The sequence below is a fragment of the Sphaeramia orbicularis genome, chromosome 3 (assembly GCF_902148855.1).
Source record: "Sphaeramia orbicularis chromosome 3, fSphaOr1.1, whole genome shotgun sequence".
Classification (NCBI taxonomy): Eukaryota; Metazoa; Chordata; class Actinopteri; order Kurtiformes; family Apogonidae; genus Sphaeramia; species Sphaeramia orbicularis.
Window position 1 is genome coordinate 48919575 of NC_043959.1, and position 20047 is coordinate 48939621.

At 37.7% G+C, this 20047-nt stretch overlaps 1 protein-coding gene across 6 annotated transcripts in view; it reads left to right on the forward strand.

Moving 5' to 3' along the window:
• Positions 1-20047, forward strand: part of tead1b (TEA domain family member 1b) — a 55053-nt gene that overhangs the window by 13031 nt on the left and 21975 nt on the right. For all 6 annotated transcript variants that reach the window (XM_030125607.1, XM_030125601.1, XM_030125623.1 and 3 more), the window contains one exon: positions 3413-3665. In XM_030125607.1, the coding sequence (XP_029981467.1) occupies positions 3509-3665 (157 nt within the window). In that variant the 5' untranslated portion in view covers positions 3413-3508. The remainder of the gene's footprint in view (positions 1-3412; positions 3666-20047) is intronic.

Consider the following 20047-nt stretch of genomic DNA (forward strand, 5'->3'; position numbering starts at 1 on the left):
TAGACGTTTTTCCCCAGTCGTGGACACGTCATTAAGTAGACAAGACTCAAGTCTCACTCTGTCTGATTGTTCTGTTACATCTTTTACAACCCCTCATTTGTCATATGTGACATGCACTGCTCTTTACTCCAAGGGGTCGTCATTTCTATGTGTTAATTGTCCCATTGATGTAGGCTGAAACCAGACTGGAGGCTGGGAAGGTGTCGTAACAATAAGTATTAAACCTGTTGCTAAAATGGACGGAATAGAAAATATGTGTTTGTGATAAAATGAAGGGAGTAAAAGTAAGAAGTTATGAGAAAAATACTCAAGTAAAGTACAGATATTTAAAAAATCTACTTACGTACAGTTATGACGTATTTATTACTTCTCACCTCTGAAGAGCTTTATCTCTTTATTGTCTTCTATCTATTCTGTCATTATCATCTTTGTTGTCGTTTCCCAGTGCGACGGTCACTAGAGAACCAACACTCAAATAAGTCAGTGTGATGACCAAAGACACAAAGTTATGAATAAATACATAATTGATAGTGATTTAAAAAGTAGATATATGCTCTTATGTAAGCAATTAAAAACATTGCCTTGATAAGGATGTGCAGCGGTTTATGTTAAGCAGATTTGGCGTGAGAAAACTAGTACATATCAGCAGTAACTCGAGAGAACAAATCTGTCCAAAGCTGAGCAGAATCCACAGCTTTAGATTTCAGATTTTCCACTGTAACTCAATGTTTGGAGAAAGAAAGTACTATGTTCGAGACTCATCACGCAATGAAAATGTAAGCTGGAAGCGATTACGACTATAGTTCATCATTTGGTAGGGATGAGAGGAGCAAGTCTAGAGAGTCCCAGCCTTTTAGTGGTTGAAATGGGAGTTTTTTTTCCCCTCCCTCATCAGTTTGCGAGTTCGTTCTGCAGTGTCAGCAGTCGGCACACAAAAACGGAATTCAGTAAAAGCTCTCTCTGCTCTCTGGGAGTTTTTTTTTTTTTTTTTTTTTCCCGAACAGCTTGCTCCCATCCCCCCTTTCCCCCTCATGAACTGACATGCTGGAAGAAACATATGCTACTATTCCCACTTCCTGACAGCTTGTGCTGCTTGAATAGGATCTTGCTCAGGGAGGAAGCAGTTGTCTGGAATGAGGGAAGAGACTGAGCATAGCCAGAAACCTCAATGAGTTTTCAGTTAGAGTTTTTCTTTTATATATTGAAGTCATTTCAACAGGGAATTAAGGAATTGAATATTGAAAAGTCTGTTTCTTAGTGTGTAATAGGTGTGTGTAAGGGAAAAACGATGAGAGAAGAATGTAGAAGCAGCGTACAAATGCCACAGGGCACAGTTGTTGGATGGATCATGAACAGGTAGAGTTAAGGCTTCTGCAACATGCTGCAAAAGCAAATCTAGAGTGTGTCGTCATTCAGACACTGCTCAAATAGGAAAAAGACAACTTACATGAACTGCACGAGTAATTCAGTCGCAATCATGATCATAACATCAGCGTTTGCAACTATATATCTGCAAAAGGCCGTAATTTAAAGGTGCAGATTTAGGAGGATATGGGTGATTTCATGACAAAAAGTGAGAAGAAAATAAACATTATGTGCTGTATGGGGATATTTTTCATTCAGTGAAAGTGAACAGGGATAAGTACTGTGTAAAACATGCTAAATGAAAGTCACAATGTATTTTTTTTTTCCCCAATTCGTTTTTATGTTACTTATGTTTGTATGTTTATGGTGAAAAAAATCTAAAGCAGTAACTTGTGCATTTTCCTTTATAAACAGAGGTAGACTTTAAATTGCATTGTAGCCCACAATAATCACAATATGAATTCTTCATCATATAATGCATCCCAAGTATGAACATAAAAAGTTGACGGAGCACAGAATAAAGCAACACATCTTGCTCTCAAATGTCCGTATGGTCCTGACAATAGTATATCATTTCCATCTTAACTAATTAAAGACAGGATGACTTCTCTAACATTTTAAGTTTTATTGTCCAGAACTCTCATCATGTTAGTGTGGTGAAATAAAACGCAATTTAGATTCATAAATAAATGCTGCAAAATAGACAACAGTAGTTTTAGTTTTGATCCCAAAAGCAAAGACCAGTTTTCCTAAACTTGCAGTAGTATGTAGAGCACTAAGAACCCAGGGTTGAATAAAAAACAGAAGTCCACATTCACAATGTAAGTAAGGAACTATATTGGAGTCACTAGTGTATTTATTCATACATAAATTCATACTTACACTCACATGCACATCAGAGTCCAGCTCACTCCTCAGTGTTATTCTCCAGTCTGTCTTAAAAATTATCTGATTTGTCTGGACCGTTTTTAAAATGGCTTTTTTTTTTTTAAATTATTATTCAAATTTGAGCCTTTTCTGTGTGTTTGTGGACTAGCTGTGCTTTACCTTATGGAGATTCTAACAAATAAACTAACAGATCTGTTACTCTGTTAACTTGTTTGCTATTCTCAAACACTGTGTCTTCATCTTGAAAGAGTCAGTTTTTATTTCACATAATTTTTAAATTTTTTTATCTTGCTTACCAGTTTGCTTGAATTGAGTTGCTTTGCTTTCACAAAGCTGAAAAGATTTAGGGAACTCATAATAAACATGATATCTACATAAGCTATAATATCTGCATTAATGAATAAATCACTCTTGATGTCTTCTCTTAACCACCTTTTTAAAAAAAAAAAAAAACTCTCCAGTCTTGTTCAGTCTGTGTAGTTCACGGGCTCAGTCTGTGTCTGTGAACATCACCGTGTGCAGAATGTTTTCCCTTTATGAAGGCCAGACGGTCCGTACTGACCGCAGCACTACTGAATCTCATTTTACCACAAACATGCTTTGCTAATGCCCAGTAAAATGCCATGATAAGTCACATCTGTAGTTTCATGAAAGGGTAGCATGTAATAAATGTTTCTCATAATGTTACATGTTGTGCTTCTTATGCTGTCACAGCCTGGTTGCACAGTCTCTGTTGTACTGCCTGTTGATTTACACAGGAGGCTTTTGGTCTGGTCAATAACTGTGTGTAATGATGACTTTCACAATGTGCATTTGAGAAACTTTGTAAAATGCACAAAAGACAGTTTCATAGACTGTGATGCCAGCCACTCTTCTTCTAAGAACTGCCTGTTTTTCTCCATTTCCTTTTCGCCACAATAACCTGAGAGAAACTGTTAACTTGTAAAAGCCATAACATGCATTGTAAATCATATCAACAACATTCTTGGCAAAGTCTAAGCTTGTTTGGCAGCTTGTGTTCCATATTGTGCTCTGAGCTAGCAGTGTGGACAGTGCTGCCCCCCCCCCTTTTTTTTTTTTTTTTTTTTTTTGGAAGCAGATGTCCACTGTTGTGTTGTGTAGAGTGATGATTTTTTTGTTTGTCTATTGGGATTTCCAGGTCTCTCCCTAGTCTGCTCCAAGCTTCAGCTTGGAGAGCCCAACCGCCACGATTGATCCCAGCAGCTGGAGCGGCAGTGAGAGCCCTGCCGAGGACATGGAGAGGATGAGCGACTCGGCAGACAAGCCTGTCGACAATGATGCCGAGGGGGTGTGGAGCCCTGACATTGAGCAGAGCTTCCAGGAGGCCTTGGCCATCTATCCTCCTTGTGGACGCAGGAAGATCATCCTCTCCGATGAAGGGAAGATGTATGGTGAGTACCGATGTCACATGTGTACTCAAGTGGAACCCAAGTGTTGTGTGCATTGTGGGACATACGATGGTCAACTTTGACAAATTAACTCAAACTCACCATGCTGCAATGTTGGGGGGGGGGGGGGGGGGGGGGGGGGGGTCTCATCAAAATCTACACAGCACATGGAGTTTCCTATGATGAGAGATGTACATATCATGGCACAGTAATTTCAAGGATTGCTACGGTTTTGAGGCTTACATTTAGCACTCAAGTCATCGTGGTCCCTAACTAAACAAAGTTTTGTTTTTAAGCTCTTTGGTTGTTGTTTATTTCTCATCTGCTCTTCCACATGTTTTTACACAGACATACTGTATGTAATATTTCATCTGGAGTTTCTAAACAAACAATTCCTGTTCAGAATTACCCCACTCTGTGTCCAAAAGCACCAAAATGACAAAAAATAGTTGAAATTGTAAAGAGTGTGTGTTTTGCGACATCATGAAATAAACAACAGAGCATAAGTTCAGTGTGTGATGTTTATAATCATATTGTACAGTCCTAACATTACTTTTTTGCTCCTTGATGCAGAAGAAAAGTTTTGCCTGGTTCTGTTTTCTATGACTAATCTATCAGAGAAGTCTGACTGTTATAATAAGAGTTGCTCTGATTAAAGCATTCTTGGACTGAGATTATTTTTAGTGAGTGAGTAAAATTATTAAGATGGCTGAAAAATGACTTTTTATTTTTTTTATTATTAAAAAGTCATTTTTCAGCAATCTTAATGTTATTTTCAGTTTCTATGCATAAGCATTCCCTTAGAAAATCACCCTGTTCATTCTAGAAGAATTCATTGTTCCTTAATAAAGGTATTCAATTCACCAGCCAAAATTCTTGTATTTATTGCAATATGTATAAAAAATAAAACAAAACAGCATATGTTCCCAATATAGTGCTGTCCTATTCATGATTCCTGATTTTTATTAGCTCAGACATACTGAATAAGAGACAAGTGAATGATACTGTCGTAGTTTGTCAGTCGCAAATGAATCTGTTTCCTTCTGTGATGGTAGCCATACAAACGTTATTCTGGTTCGCAGAAGTGCAAGTTTATAAGTAAAGCAGCATGAACTATTAGTCAGTAGCAGATGGTACTGAGGCTGCTACCAGCTGTGCCCCCTCCTCTCCCTCCTCTCCCCCCATTCCTGGCTGGGTGATGTCATGGAAAGAGGGAATATTTTCTCTCTGTGGTGTTGGACTGTCTCACAGCCTGTCAGTGTCAAGTGAAAGCAGAAAGCTCCTCAGAGCATTCGCTTGCAGCTGTCATGTGACCCCTTCGGCCAAACAAAATGTAAATTCTAGGAGTTGCAGTGAAACCCCTCAGCTGCCACTACAAAGATGTGGGCTGAGACAACAGGACCCTCTGCTCTGTCTCTTCCTCCAATTCTCCGGTCCCCATACAGACTGATGCTGCCAGAAAAGCTGTCCCTCTGCTGACGATTCTTTGACCAGATATGCACAGGCCTGACTATTAGTTATCCGTGTCATGGAAATGTTCTGTTTTTCGGTAGATTGTTTATGGAAAAGTGTTTCTCACAAGCATGATTGTAAAGTTTTACATCGCAATGCAAGAAATTAATTGCATGCTCTATATTGTAATAGACTGATTAATATACATAAATCAAAAAAAGACCGAATGAATTTAACTTAATGAAAATGGCTTACTCACTATAAACAGTATACGTTGGTTGAAAATTCAGTTCTTTCTCTGGACTCTAATAGAAGCAGCATGCATCCTGTAATTGTTGATTTCATAAAATTATGTTAAGGCCAACAGAGTTCTGGTGTAGTTGTGCTCCATGTACTTTCAGATCTGCTGAAGACACACATGCACGTTTAAATAGAGGTTTATGCTGCCAGATGTGCCCTGTGTCTGGTCACATATTGTCTCTCTAGTGGTAGAATCATTGTTTTGGTGGTCCTTTTTTTCCCCCTGCAATGAAATCACAATTGTTAGACACAGAAGTAGAATAGTATTTACAGTGGACATGTGGCTTTGTCAGTGTTGCTTGGTGTCTTCTGTTATCAGAGTTAATAGGACTGAGTAACAGTGAACAGATTGAAATCAGGCTGGTGAATGGATGCTTTTTCTGTGGACAGCCTGCAACTGTCCAAGTGCCAATCCCATCATGCCATGAACTGTGACAATCCCACAAAGCCAAGAAGGCACTAAAGGTGACAAGGGTCTTTTCTTGAGGACAACAGAAACTATGCAGTGCAATGAATTTTGGTTGGTTCGATGGCTTGTTATTGTTAATTTCTGTTTGCGCAGCCTTGTGTGTGAATATTGGAGCAGGGCATTTGGTCATTTTATTCTTACAAATCTTGAACTGTTGAGTGCTTTGGTGGTCATCCATGTGTCATTAAAACATAGACAGTTAAACTATAACTGATGGAAAGCATTGTCAATTAAATGATCAGTCTGGGAAGTCAATGTTGGTAATCATTCGATGGTTGACTAAGATTAGTTTGATGTTCCAATTTCCTTTTTGCAAAGAAGTTTTGTCATGTGGTTGTTTACTAAGGTGTTCCTCCTGTCCTGCTGTCTGCAGAACAATATTACGTTAGCACAGTGTACTGAAAGAATATAAGTTCATTTAAATAACATACATCATTCCATACATGTTCTTTTGCAAGTCTGTTATCAAATAAAAGCCTGTTTAATTTTGAAAGCTAATTATTTATTTTATCATTTATTTTATTCCTGTTTAAAGATTTTATTGTATTGTATCGAAAAAAGATTAGTGCGTCTTCTACACATAATGTTTTATATGATTTTGCCTCATTGCAGCTATACTGGTGACTGATGAACCAAAATAAATCTGACATTCATCATACTTATTATACTGAGTGATACAGTGATGTGTTATAACTATTGGTAATACAGTTATACAGATCCAGCTGAAATATTTAGACACCTCATTTCTTAATCTATTAAAATCCCAACCATTAATGCATGCCCTTAAAAAATAATGGTACTTTCTATAGTCTCTTCCTTTGTTGGATTCTACAGATCTATGTTCATCAGGTGCTTCTTCTTACCCTCAGGGAAAAGTAGCCCTTGAAGTATTCCTCTTTGCTGCTACAAGGCCCTGATTTGTCTTAAACATTATGTAATTTGTCATATAAGACGGGAGGGTTTGACTGACCTTAGACATAGTTATAAGGCACTGATCAAAGCACGGTTGATGCCAGCAGCAGATAGACAAGATGCAAAACCTCTCATGGCATCTGAGATGAAAGTTTGCTACAAGGAGACAGGTATTTTGTAGCTGAGAGACCCTGGGGATGGCATAGTGTTCATACACAGAGCTCATCACAAGAGGAGCCGCCCTGAGTGCCCTTAAGCGCTTTGTTATCCCGGGGTAGAGTGCAGTTAATTAGCAACAGTCTCTATAGCAACTGTGTTGCGGTACAAAACAATTTCTAATTTCTGCTTCTTAGCTTATTGTGGTGTTTACCTAAAGTGTTTCAGTGTACTGCTACCAGTGTTGGCAGGCACTGCGCCTATTCTGGGTCTAATTGTGACTGCAGTTGAAGATGCTACATCTGCATCACCTTCCACTTTCTGTGTGGCAGTTTACTTAGGAGAATATTTTAAAAAGTAAAAGGAAATGGGGGCACTGGCCTCAAGCCAAAGGCCTAAGACTCTGCACTTGCATAATTCACCTGCTGTGCTAGGCTGCATTCATTTATCCCTGAAATAGAGTTGATAAATGAAACAACACGCCTCACTCAAATTGTATGTTTATTCATTGGTTTATGTATTTGCACTTACCCTAGAAGCTAAATGACATTTGTGAATTTTGCCCTACCTTTCCAAAAAAAAGCAAAGAACTCATGTTTATTCCATCTAAGAAGAAAGAAAATGTAAATAATATACAATACATGCATGCTATCCCACTGTTTGTGGTGCTGTGCATGGTTTTGTATCCTCAGAGCTGAGACTATTGGTTGCCTTTTACACCTGAAAAGAAAAATCTTTTGTAGTTGCGAAAAGGGTAACATACACCCAGGAGTAGTTTTTGACCTATACTATTTACATTACAATATTTACTAAATAACTAAAACTCTATTTTTATGAATAACTGATGATCCCCACTTTTAAAAAGCTTATTTCCAGGCAAAAAAACATTTTCTTGAATATTCTAGAAAATATAGAATAGGTTCTTTTGGCTTAATGCTGTGTAAACATATCTACTACAGCAGTATGTAACTACTTCTCCATTAATTACTCATATTCATTAAAGTCATAAATGGAATCAGCAGAAATGTGAAAAACTGAAATGATTGTAGGTAGACTGCAGGACACTATACCCCCATTCTCACGTGTTTTTTGATGTAAAGCTTTTCCTGTTGTTTGCTCTGCCATCTTGTCAGTGATCTAGCCCAGACCCCTCCTGTGGGAACTAAGTGGCACTTGGTTTGCAGAGATGCCAAGGATAAGTTAGATATAATGAGCAGACCTGGCTTGCCCCCGATGGCCCGGCACAGTGCTCCTCTGGGGCTCGTCTCACCAGGCCGAGCATGCTCTGAGACAGAGCGAGCGGACCTGATCCTCCCTGCTGGGCAGATAATGAGGAATTCTGGGATCAGCTCAGGCTCCCAGAGTCACCTGCATTCACTCAGAATGGAGTGTGAGGAACTTCATTGCAGGAGAGGCATCACACACCTCCAGAATAATCCCTCATTTGTTCCCTTGCCATTGTAAGTGTAATACTACCGTTTTTTCACACACATGGTAGTGAAAAAAGTCCAATTATTTTATGTCTTTCTGAAAGGAGTAACTGTCAAAAGTGTAAATAGTATTGATGCAGGTATGATGAAGGAAGATAAAAGTAATTCTGAATAAGAATCTAAATTTTAAGGTTGGAGTTATTTACTGGACATTTGTTCATCATAGGTTGCTATGGAGATGTCTTACACCCTTTTCAACCTGACACAGTGATAGGGATCAATTATGTCTTCGCTTGATCTGAATGAACCTCCTCCAGAGCTGCAATAGTAATTTTATTGACATTAATACAAAAAATACATGGCCCAGAACCCAGCCTATCTTAAAAAAAAGTGAGTGACTAACAGACCATGTGAAAATAAGCTGCAGTACAACTTTATTAGGTCCCAATTTTATGTAAGGTGATTCAGGATTATGCATTTTGACAGTAGTACATTAATCTATCCTGACAACATGCATGACACTCACAAGTTGAAGCTAGTTTAGTTAAAGGAGTCTATTTACTGGCAAGAATTTGATGATACAAAGAGTATCATGATATAGGAGCTAGATTACAATATTATGATACTGTAAGAAAGGCTATATATTTTGTTTGTCAAAAACGCTCTTTTTGTTAAATTTGAGTAAAAAAAACAAAACAACACAAACTATGGCATCTAGTCAGTGTAACATCTAACATCCAATATAATACAGTGAACCACTATGTGCTATAAATCTTTGCGGATAAACTATCAATAAAATATTGATGCAGTGTTTTTGAGAATCAGTTCAGTATTGTAAAACATAAGTGTTTCCTCTGTATTCATTTGGTAGTGATGCACCACCATAGAAATATATTGTATAAACAATTTCTGCCATTAGTTATTTTCCTGTTAGAAATGGTTTATCATTATTTTACAGTATATCATTACTACATAATCATCATAATTGTATTGGCCTTTAAAAACTACATAATATGGTACACTTAACGTGTATTGATATTTTTTCACCAATAGCAGAGAGAAATGTCTCCATCAGTTGTGAAAATTAGGTAAATGGTCTTTAATTTGGACTGAGGTTTTACTCAGGCAAAACCAATGGTGTATATTCAAGTAATAAATCTTTCTGATGTTTAAATCCTATTCAAATGTTTTTGCACCTCTCACTTGGTAAATGAGGATGAATGGAATACAGACATGAGTCTTAAATTTAAAGTATACAATATAGAGACAATGTAAGCATCCTGATCTAGTCAATTTCACCATTTTCTTTTGCTTCATTCACTTGCTACGTATCTCCATGTGTATTTCTTTGGCTTTGAAATTGTAGAATTAATGAAACACGGCCCCAAAATGGATTTACATTTAGAGCTCCCCTCCCCTGTTGCTGAGCAGCAGAATTGATTTTGAAGTGCATATTATTTCATGGCGGTCTGTTCAGGGGGCAGACTTGAGATTCCTCTCTCCTGCCCGTAGCCTTGTGTTGTTGGGGCTCAATGCCCCACAGGGCTGCTCACTGTGAAGAGTGTAGACCGAGGGCCACAAAGTGTGGGCAGCACTGATGCTGACCAGACTATGATTAGATCCTGAGAGAGGTTTTAATGGTGCAAATAAGAGCGTGCATTGTGGCTGCAAATATGGCTGTCAAAATAATGAAATTTAGTTGACAGTTTGACTTTTTCTGTTGATTTTAAGACACTATTATAGCCTAATTATGATTAATTATGTAAGCAAACCTCATGAAAAAATCCAAACTATTGAACAACATGTAGTTGGTGATGCTAATTCCCCACTCAGATGGCATTAAATAACAGAAGAAAACACTGAGTCACCGAAATGACATAAGAGTGCAAATATTGGAAATTTATCTGAAAGTACTGATGGAAGTATGACATTTCTGTGTGTTTTAATCCAGATTATCACAAGTAGGAAAAATCATTCGTTCTGATTTATTATTCTTGATATGAGGTCCATAGAACCAGTGATATGTTAGAGGGGACAATACAGACACATCATCATATTGTGATATTATAATCAAGTTGATATATTGCACACTGAAATCAAATCTTTGGAAAACTGTCATGGATTTTATTTATATGATGATGTGTTCTCTATACTGAGTAAAAGTCATAACAGTAAGATTTACATTTATTGAGTGACTTTATTATTACTATTATTTGTAGATACCAGACTGTTTGCTACTAAGTTTGGGTCACAGATTCAGAAAATAATTTTGAAATCATTATTTGTTGTTATATAATTGATTTCTCCAGTAAGTAGCTGTTTAGTAAGTGGCATAGTCCACAAGACAGTTAGTATTGTGAAATAAGCCACCTTAGGGTGATCAAGACCGGATCACCCTATCACCCTGTGGGGGTTTGTTTCACAATAGTGACAGGCTTGCTGTACATTATCCCTTACTTATCACACTACCAGTGACATCTAACAAAAACACAACACAAATCCAACCGTTTGCTGTAAATCTTTTCATGTAAGCCATGAATTAAGAACTTGGTAGCAGTGGTTTTGAGAGACAAAACAGGATCACAAAACAAGTACAAAGCAAAACAAGTATATCCATATTTTTTCAAACCCCTAGAAGTCCTGGTCAATTTGTATTTTTACACTGTCAGAGCTGTTCTGTAAAGAGGCCAAATGATCTGGTCAGTGAGTCTGTTTTTGTGTTTTCAGACAATGTCTGTGTCAAAGTGTTTGCTCTGAACATTTGGAGAGCAGGCCCTGGTTCTTTGCCTGCCTGAATCAGGAGTACATGGGGTGTGTCCCTGCTCTGAGGTCTGTGTGAGGCCCTCTGAGCCGGGCTTCTGGTTTCAGGTTGCATGTTCCCAATAGGCTGCTTTTGTTTGACTAAAACACAGTGAGACTCTAGGCTTCTTAAAGAGGCAGTGTCGCTTTTGTGCTCTCATCAAGAAATCATCAGTTTCATGCTGATTACGTCATATTGCATTGATGAAACACTTTTATTGTGATGAGATCATTTCATACTGATGGGACCATTTTATGTAATCAACATATGAATGGGATTTCAATGCCAGTATTATTCTACCATCCAGAGCACAGGGACTACTCTCTGGTGCTAACAAGGACTGTCATCTCTTTCTTTGCTGTTTGTGGAATAGAGAAAGGGTCTCTCACCACTGAACAGCAGCTCTAAAAACAGAGAAACACAAAGGATGTAGCCATGAAATCATCATGCTCAATACAGTGTTATTCTCTGACCCTAATATCCTACATGATTATTCCTAGGAATTCTGAGTTTCATGTTTATTGTGTTGTAACTTTCAGAGGTATTTTCACTGTTGACTGTTTGGGACCTTTTCTCTCTGAAAAGTAAGATTCAATTATGACTTTCAGTCAAGGCTCCCTCAGCTTGTCGTCATGATTTCAATAGAAAGTGAGACAGAGCAGCCCATCATGAACCACAAAGTTTGACTTTTCATTTATACATATTGTCCGCAGTCAACATGTCTTCCTTTGTACTCAGATGCTGAATTGATCCTGAGAGATTGAAAATATTGATTTGACTCAGTGTCTTACTTTGTTGTGGAAAAGAGAGGCAGTGCACCTTCCTGACTGTTAGCGCTATGTTCACACATCGGACTTGCCACACAGCCAGTTCCTCAGGAGACTCATAATTACAGCCGTCCTTTCAGATTAGTCCAGAAGCCTGTCCAACTGTGGCTTCACTCCCTGGCCATTTATTTCATCCCTTTCCCTCTCCTGAGAGACACACCTCAACACAATGACCAGACCAGCCTCTACAATAATGTATGTGATGATAAACACAGTGGCTCCTAATTGATAGAGTGATTCAGACAAGGGCTGGCTGTGCAAATTGGTCCCCTGTGAGTATATTGCGCAGAGTTGGGACTAGCGGGTTTCAGCTCTGGCCTCGTTTGAGAAGCATAGAGCAGAGAGAGAGGAAATAGAATGAGCTGGACCTGCTGAGTGATAAAGAGGCTGTCTTTTCCTCCTCAGCCCTGTCTGAATACAGGCACAGTTCAGCAGAGGTTGGCTGCTGTAATCCTCTCAGTGTCTCCAGGAAGGCTCAGGTTAGTGACCTGCTGCTTTGTGATGTCTTGTAAGATTTTGAGAGAACACCTCACCTTTAATCCCCCACTGTTAAACTAACACATTAGCTCAACCGCTCCTGACCCAGTCCCTGCAATAAAGCCTTTTATCCAGCTCAATAAGGTCATCTGAAGTTAAGTATTGATTTCTTTTGGTGTCCAGTGAAAAAATGGATTTTTAAAGAGCTGTTAATTACCGTTACCGTTTCACACAGCATTATAAAAAGAACTTAATTTTGCTGTGGCTGGAACATTTCTGCAGCTCACAGTGCAATGAAACAACTTACTGAATGAATTTGCAGATATTATATCTGATCGGATTTGTGATATGCTTTGCTGGCTAGTATTTGGGCCCAGATCTGAAATAACACAATGGAAAATCGCTGTGATTCAGCAGGATGATGTGCTTCTGTTTTTCTTCAGTTACATTCTATGAGGCCAAACCACAGTGGCTGCCGATGTGAATAAATAACACATAATAAACAATAGAAATAGAGGTTCTATTTCAATCTGTTCTCCATCAAGAGGTACTAGATATAGAAATGGATAGTAATACCATCACAAAATATGGAAGACTTCCTGTAGCAAAAGTAGTTACAAAACAGAAAAACAATGTTGCCGTTATTTACCTTTTATTTGAAAATTTAAAATAAATAAGTTGCTCCTAATTGTAGGCTTTCTTGTTTTTGTGTCTCTGCATTTATTTTTTTTCTAAATGAGGACTGAATGGAGCTGTTTCCTCTGGATATGGAAGGAGCACTCATATGTATGTGAGGCCAGAAGTGTTAGAGCCGGTGAGAATTTTATGAGACACCATGTAAATTGCTGTGTATGTTCAAAGATTACTGTAAAAATAACATTTTACTTAAAAAAAATAGTGTAATGTTGCAACAAGGGAAAATCCATTTACCATTACCTCATGCACTGCAATAACAAACATTAAATACACGTTATATTTACATGTGCATGAGGAGGAAAAGGGTAGATCATGACATTTGTGACTGTGTTAAACACATAAATGCAGTGTAATGAGAAGATGTACTTTTCCGTTTTAGCCTCCAGTCATTGGCATGGTTTGTGTTTATGTGTAGGAGGAGGGATTTCTATTGTATCTCAGAGAATTGCTGGTCATTGTGGCGTCATGCATGCTTGTCTGGCCTTGAAGTCTTTTTTTATGGACCTAAGCATTCAATGTGGCAGGGACAAAAATATAGGAAGTTAAAGCACTTTTAATAAGTACTTGGTGGACCAGAGTCAGATGTTGTGATCAGTAGACATTATCGTCTGCCTCACACAACATGTCTGTCTGTCTGTCCGTCCATCCATTCAGTGACATAAGCACATTATCTGAAGAATGCATTGAGATATCTGCACTAAATTTATACTGTGGATGCATCTTGGCATAGAGCAGAAGCCTATTGAAAATAGGTCACCATGACCTACTTTTTCAAGGTCCAATGGCCTTGTGCAGTTCTAATGTCTGAGTACTTTGAAATATAAGCATGTATATAATAAGTTTTACACCAAGACAATCTAATCTAAAATATAGGGCAGTAACTTTCAACATAATCTTATACTATATTTGGCTGATTTAAAGTGCATAGTACGTTATGTTAATGCCGAAGGGGTCTGACCTCTCACTAGTTCTGACTTGCTTGATGGTAGAAGAACTCAGATTTTTTTTACCTAAACAAACTATCAGTAACTGTAATATAAATACATGCAATATATTGTCTGATATTATATTAATATCTGTAATACTTATGAACTGAAATATATTATATTAACATAATAGTGCACTATTTCACTTAGACTAGACTGGATCAAACTCAATCTAAACCAACACATTAGTGTTTGATTTGTAAGACTATGTTGAATTTTGTGGACACAGTCTAATATAAATTTGAGTGCCGCAACTAACAGTTAATGTAACCATTAATTGGTAAATATTATAAAATAGTGTAAAAGTTCAACATTTGAAAATTGCTTGTTGTTGTCCAACCAATAGTTGGATATGTAAACATGTTACTGTCATATTTATTTCTACTTATTATTTCTAAGTAGAAATAAATCCTTGTTGAATGTGCTGAACAGAGATGTTGGAGCTGCACCTTCCCCTGGAAACACCTGCAGCTCCAGACATTTTATATTTAGCTGTAATTGTGTAAGCTTCCCCAGCTGACATACAGTATTGTGTTCTTACTGTGGCAGTTGTGCGTGATTTGTTCCTGTGAAATTATTCATCAAACAGAGCCATGTTGTTAGTGTAGTCTTTGGCCTCTAAGCCAGGGCTAACATAATGCTAACCTGATATCACAGATTGTTCTCTTCCGAAAGGGCAATGTCAATTTTTCTTTCAAGCCACACGTCACAGGTTTTCCTCCACTTGGCAAGTGGTGGTTTCCCATTGATACTGGAAGTAAAAGGCTTCCTGCCCCTGCCTGCTATTCCCAAAACCTGGGACGAATGCCTTCATATTGTTGGTTTAGGCTATTGTGATGCTAATGCCTGCCTGAGACCCTTGAGTCATCTATCACGGATGACAGGAAAGCTGGAGCCATTGTGTTGGCCCACTACACTCTGATGCACACACACACATACACACACAGAAATAAACATATACTGCGCCGTGAACTTTAAATCAGAAGAAACCAAATGAGAGGAAAAATGTTAGAGAGCCTTTCTTTGAGTTAGTAAACTAAAGAATCTGTCTTAATGATTGGCTTAATAAACTGAAGGATGATTGATGATTGTTTTAATTTGTTTTTGTTTTTAATGTGATTTAATTATTTCATTTTTCATGTCTATTTATTTTTATTTCTATCAATTACTATCATTAAAAAATGTAAAATATATTTCCTCTAAATTACTTTAATGGTTACTTTCTATTCAAGTAAGTGATTCTGGCAGTACATAAGACATGAGTGCCATACTTAAGAAACCTAAAAATATTTTTTATGATTGCTATGCCAACCAGAATCTTTAATATAACATCTATAATATATGCACTTAGTAAATAAAATGTTTGAGGATAACATCATGACAAAATATCAAAAATGGATGATTACTGATGTTGAAGCTTATTTGAGCTATTATTCAACTTGTGGGGTTTATCTTATATTGATGGTTTAGCCTTGCTCCCTTACAATAGAATAATATGCATGATTGAAAGGTTCATTATTATAACCTGCAGCATTAGCACTGTTTATTGTATAATGATAGGTTTCTTTATGAATTTGCCATTATATATCAATTGCTGAAATCACTAGAGGAAAACATATTACAAGAGTTCATAAACTTGCTGTTTGATAACTTCCCCTGTACTTACATGCAGGTCTTTCTACACAATTCCATTTTGATCACTGTTACAACATGTGACTTGAAGGGTTAATGATAGATGTGTTCTTTAGTCAGGCACCGTCACATGGCTGTTCTGTGAGGCTGCCTTGTCAGGCCCTGAAGAGAAAACAGAGTGGTCGAAGCCACACACATGTAGGCAATCTGCCGAGTGATTCTGGGCCAGGCCGAGCGTCGTCTCATGGCAGAGTGCTGGGCCAGATGTGGCTGTGGTTGTGCCTGCATTAGACAAAAAAGTGCTGTTACAGGAAATGGATGCTTTTAAAAAAGAGGAAAGGAAAAAAAAACTGGAGCAGAGCAGTAAACTATTGTTGTTGCTGCTGGATAGGATTTAACCAAGCTGGGTAATTTTTTTAATATGCCATTACGTAAATTAGTTTCAGTGTTTATGCTACACAGGTACATGAAGGCTTTGTAACTCCTTTGGGAGACAAACCTTTGTATTTACATGACAGTGAAGATGCAACACTTACATCTACCACAGTGAAAATTTAGCCAGAAGAAAATTGAAGCCATGAAAATAGTTAATGGGTGTCACCAGAGTTCACGACATTACCAAAGGCCTTTTTGTGTCAAACAGCTTAGATGACATAAAAGCACGGATCACTTTTTTTCATATATCAATGTCCCTGATTATTGTAAGGTAACAACCATTATTATCAATGTAAAATTAGCTTTCTCATTCTCGCATTTGCACGTTTTACATTCTGTTGGTGTTTTCCCACACCATCTGATGTTAACTATTTCCAGCACAGTCACAATAGACCTTGATAAGAGAACAGTTCCCCGCTATCTAAAATCTTCAACTATAAAGGTCAGGTTTGGGTTTCAGTCTCTCAGAATTGAAGAACAAAGGCTTTTATCTACACTCACCGTTTTATATTGATGTTCTGCGATCAGGCAGGGTGTAATTGTTGGCGAATAGTCAGGCTGTAACAGCCTCAGTTGACCAGATGCAGTACAAGCCAAGAAAATGTCATGTTCGTAATAAACTGCTTGGGTCTTACTTCAGGTTTAGGAAATTTTGGCACATTTTTGTCCTACGGTAAATAATACTCTCTCTGATATTGTAAGGGAGTTACTTTAGGAAAAAAAAAAAAAAATCAAGTCACTCTTTACTATCTTTAAAAGCACTAAGTTGAAGTGAAAAATGTTTTAACATTGTGGTTTCAGAATCTGAGAGTATACAAAGGTTTTATAAAGTACACTGAAGTAGACGATAATTGCTCTCCTTTTAAAAGTATTTTTGGCCTGACTGAGGAAGCAAAGAAAGAAGACTAAAAAGCACTAGATTAACTTTCACAGTGTAACACCCATGGATTTTAACAGAATTGTTTTCACCTGCATTGGAAGACCATTTATTCAGCTGCATTTGCATTTTAAATGATTTTATATTTCTTCTCGGACTGATTCAGATTTTGCAAATGAGACATGATTTCACTTACAATACCAGTTTTGCTTGAATAATACAGATGGTCAGAGAAATAATGCTGGAAATGATTCTGCAAATCTTCTGTTATCATTAATAGACTTTTTTTTTTTTTAACATTACCAACAAGTGTCAATCATGGTACGTCCACAGTGAAAGCCTTCAAGTTTCATATACAAGTTGATGCACAGTGTATAAATCGATGAGAATGAGGATGAAGACAGACAAAATTTTCACCAAACGACTCCAACTAGAGCATAATTATGTCAGTTATGTGTAGACATTGCATGAATCAGATGAAAATGACTCACATTCCAAAAAAATCATATGTGTATCGCACATCGAAGTGAAAAAGATCAGATAAGGTGCACAAAAAATTTGATTTCGAGCGCAGGTGAGAAGGAGAGGTCTTAATGTGAGTGGTGGGTCAGAACGAAGAAGCTGACACAGCAGTTAAATCCATGAAAAAATAATTGTGATGCAAATATATTTTATTTAAATGATGTCTTAAGTTCATAAAATGTTAAAATAGTCACCAGCAACCAGTGTGGTTGGAGGTTATGGGAGGTTATTTCAGGGTGCGGCTTCTCAGAGGTTGGTCTACAGTGGACTACGACAATACCCACCATTGTTATTCACCACAGAGGGAGCCTGCTTCTCCCAGGATCCTTGGAGAAAGGATGCTGAGGGCCAAATTGGATTTCTGACTGAATGAGGAATCAGCTACTTGGGGATGGTATAGAGAAAGTTGAGCCACTGGTTCTTTGTGGAGCTGCTGCTGGAGTGCCATTCATATGTCCACAGCCTCCAGTGTCATTGAGATTCGGGAGCTGAGTCTGACCAGGTGGAGGGATTCTCCAGCTGCTGAACAGCACAAATCTGTTTAGGGGTCACACTAGTCGCACTATAAATATTTAATCCTTTTCCTGCTGCTTTGAGTGACAAGAACACTACATAAAGAGTTAATTTTCTCAACCTTCTCCAGTTCTCGCTGCAATTACAGGATTTCACTTCATCAGGAATTCATCCGTTTGTGGTTTTATTTTGGAGAAGCTGAAAAGATCTGGAATTTGTGCTGTGAGGACATTGTAGTTAAACGGTAAAGTTTCAGATGCGTGTTGTGGTGAGTGATCAACAACCACAAGGTTGTACAAAAACTCTTTCATATCAGATTATTGCACAGTTCCTTTTCACCCATCTCAGGGTAGTGTTGGCTTTTGGGGTGTAATTTGAGTGCAGGTGTGGGATAAACTCTGCTTCTTAGAAAATAGAATTATGACTAAAGGACTACTCAAAATAAGCATAATAAAGCTTTAACCAAATACAAATGGGAAAAATTTCAATCCAGTCAGTTAATGAAGAAATTTAACTGAACTATACATTATTATGTATCATATTGACAGAACAGTATGAAAATAAAGCCACTTTCATTTATGCCACTCTGTTCTCTTTCTATTCTCTCAGTAATTACACAGTTCTGCTCAAGACAAAACTTGACAAAACTCTTGGCAAAGCACACCCAGACATTTCAGCCTGTCACTTCTGACAAATGTGTCAGTGACTCATGCAGAAATGAGGAATTGTGTATTTTGGCTGTATATTGTTTATTTATGTTTTTAGTTTTTACAACCTCTGTGACAGAATCGGAAAATAATGTTTTATTTTTGTATTTCACAGCTTTTTTTTTTTGCTTTGTTCATTCAGTATATTGCTCAGTTAAATGCTGCTCTCACTCTCGTTCACTGAGTGAGATGGAGACGCCTAATTTGAATAGATCTTTTTCTAAAAGTGACAAATGTTACATTTTTCATCATTAACTTCTATTGAAAAAATCATCTCAGGTACACAGGGTCATTAGAATGTCATCAGAATGCATATAGAACCTCTGGAAAATAGTAGTTCTTGCATGTAACTGTAGTTCCCTGAGGATGTGCATAGATGTTTAATGGGCCGAAAGAGCCTGCACAAACATGGGCCACTATTGGAGCCCACTCCCACTGATACTTAGATTTGTAAAATGTCCTATGGGGTCCATTAAATTGGTCGATCACTGGTGGGATTTGTTGCAGTTGGTGAATGACAGTAATATTCAGAACTAGATTTGGAAAGCAAACTTAAATTAGATAAAGTTAAAATCAGTTCTGTTTTGAAGACAAATTAAAGCACCTGAAAAACTATTCCTAGTATTATTTATGAAAGGTTACCTCTGTATTATTGTGAAACAGGGCTGTAAAATGTCAGGTAAGAAAAAGAGAACTGTGTCTGAAACATTTTCTAGTCCTGAATGTGGAGAGTCACATTTTTTTTTTCTGCAATTGTTGTTTTGCTGTGCAAACACAGGCAAGAAAAAAAAAAGAATGCTGGCCAGCCAGGACCCACTGAGCTTTTTTTCCGCCTGGTGAAAAGAATGAATAATTCAACAGTGAGCAAGCTTTCAGCTGGCTATTTGTGTGCTTTGATCTGGGAATCAGGAGTTTGCATGAATGCCTGTATTGTCATGTTATGTTTCCACAGTGTGTGATTCATTGATTATTGAAAATAGTGAAAGCCCCTGCTTCATCTGGTATAGTTTACACTGCTGGCACACTGGACAAGCAGACAGTAATAGTAAATCTCCAGATGTTGTTTATCTGTCCCGAGAGGTCACATGACTGGGTTCACTCAGTCTGGCCTTGCCTAAACGTTCAGTGTGAAAAGAGCCTCGAGGTCAACCTTCAGCAAACACCTCCCCTCCTCATTCAGTGGAACAACACGAG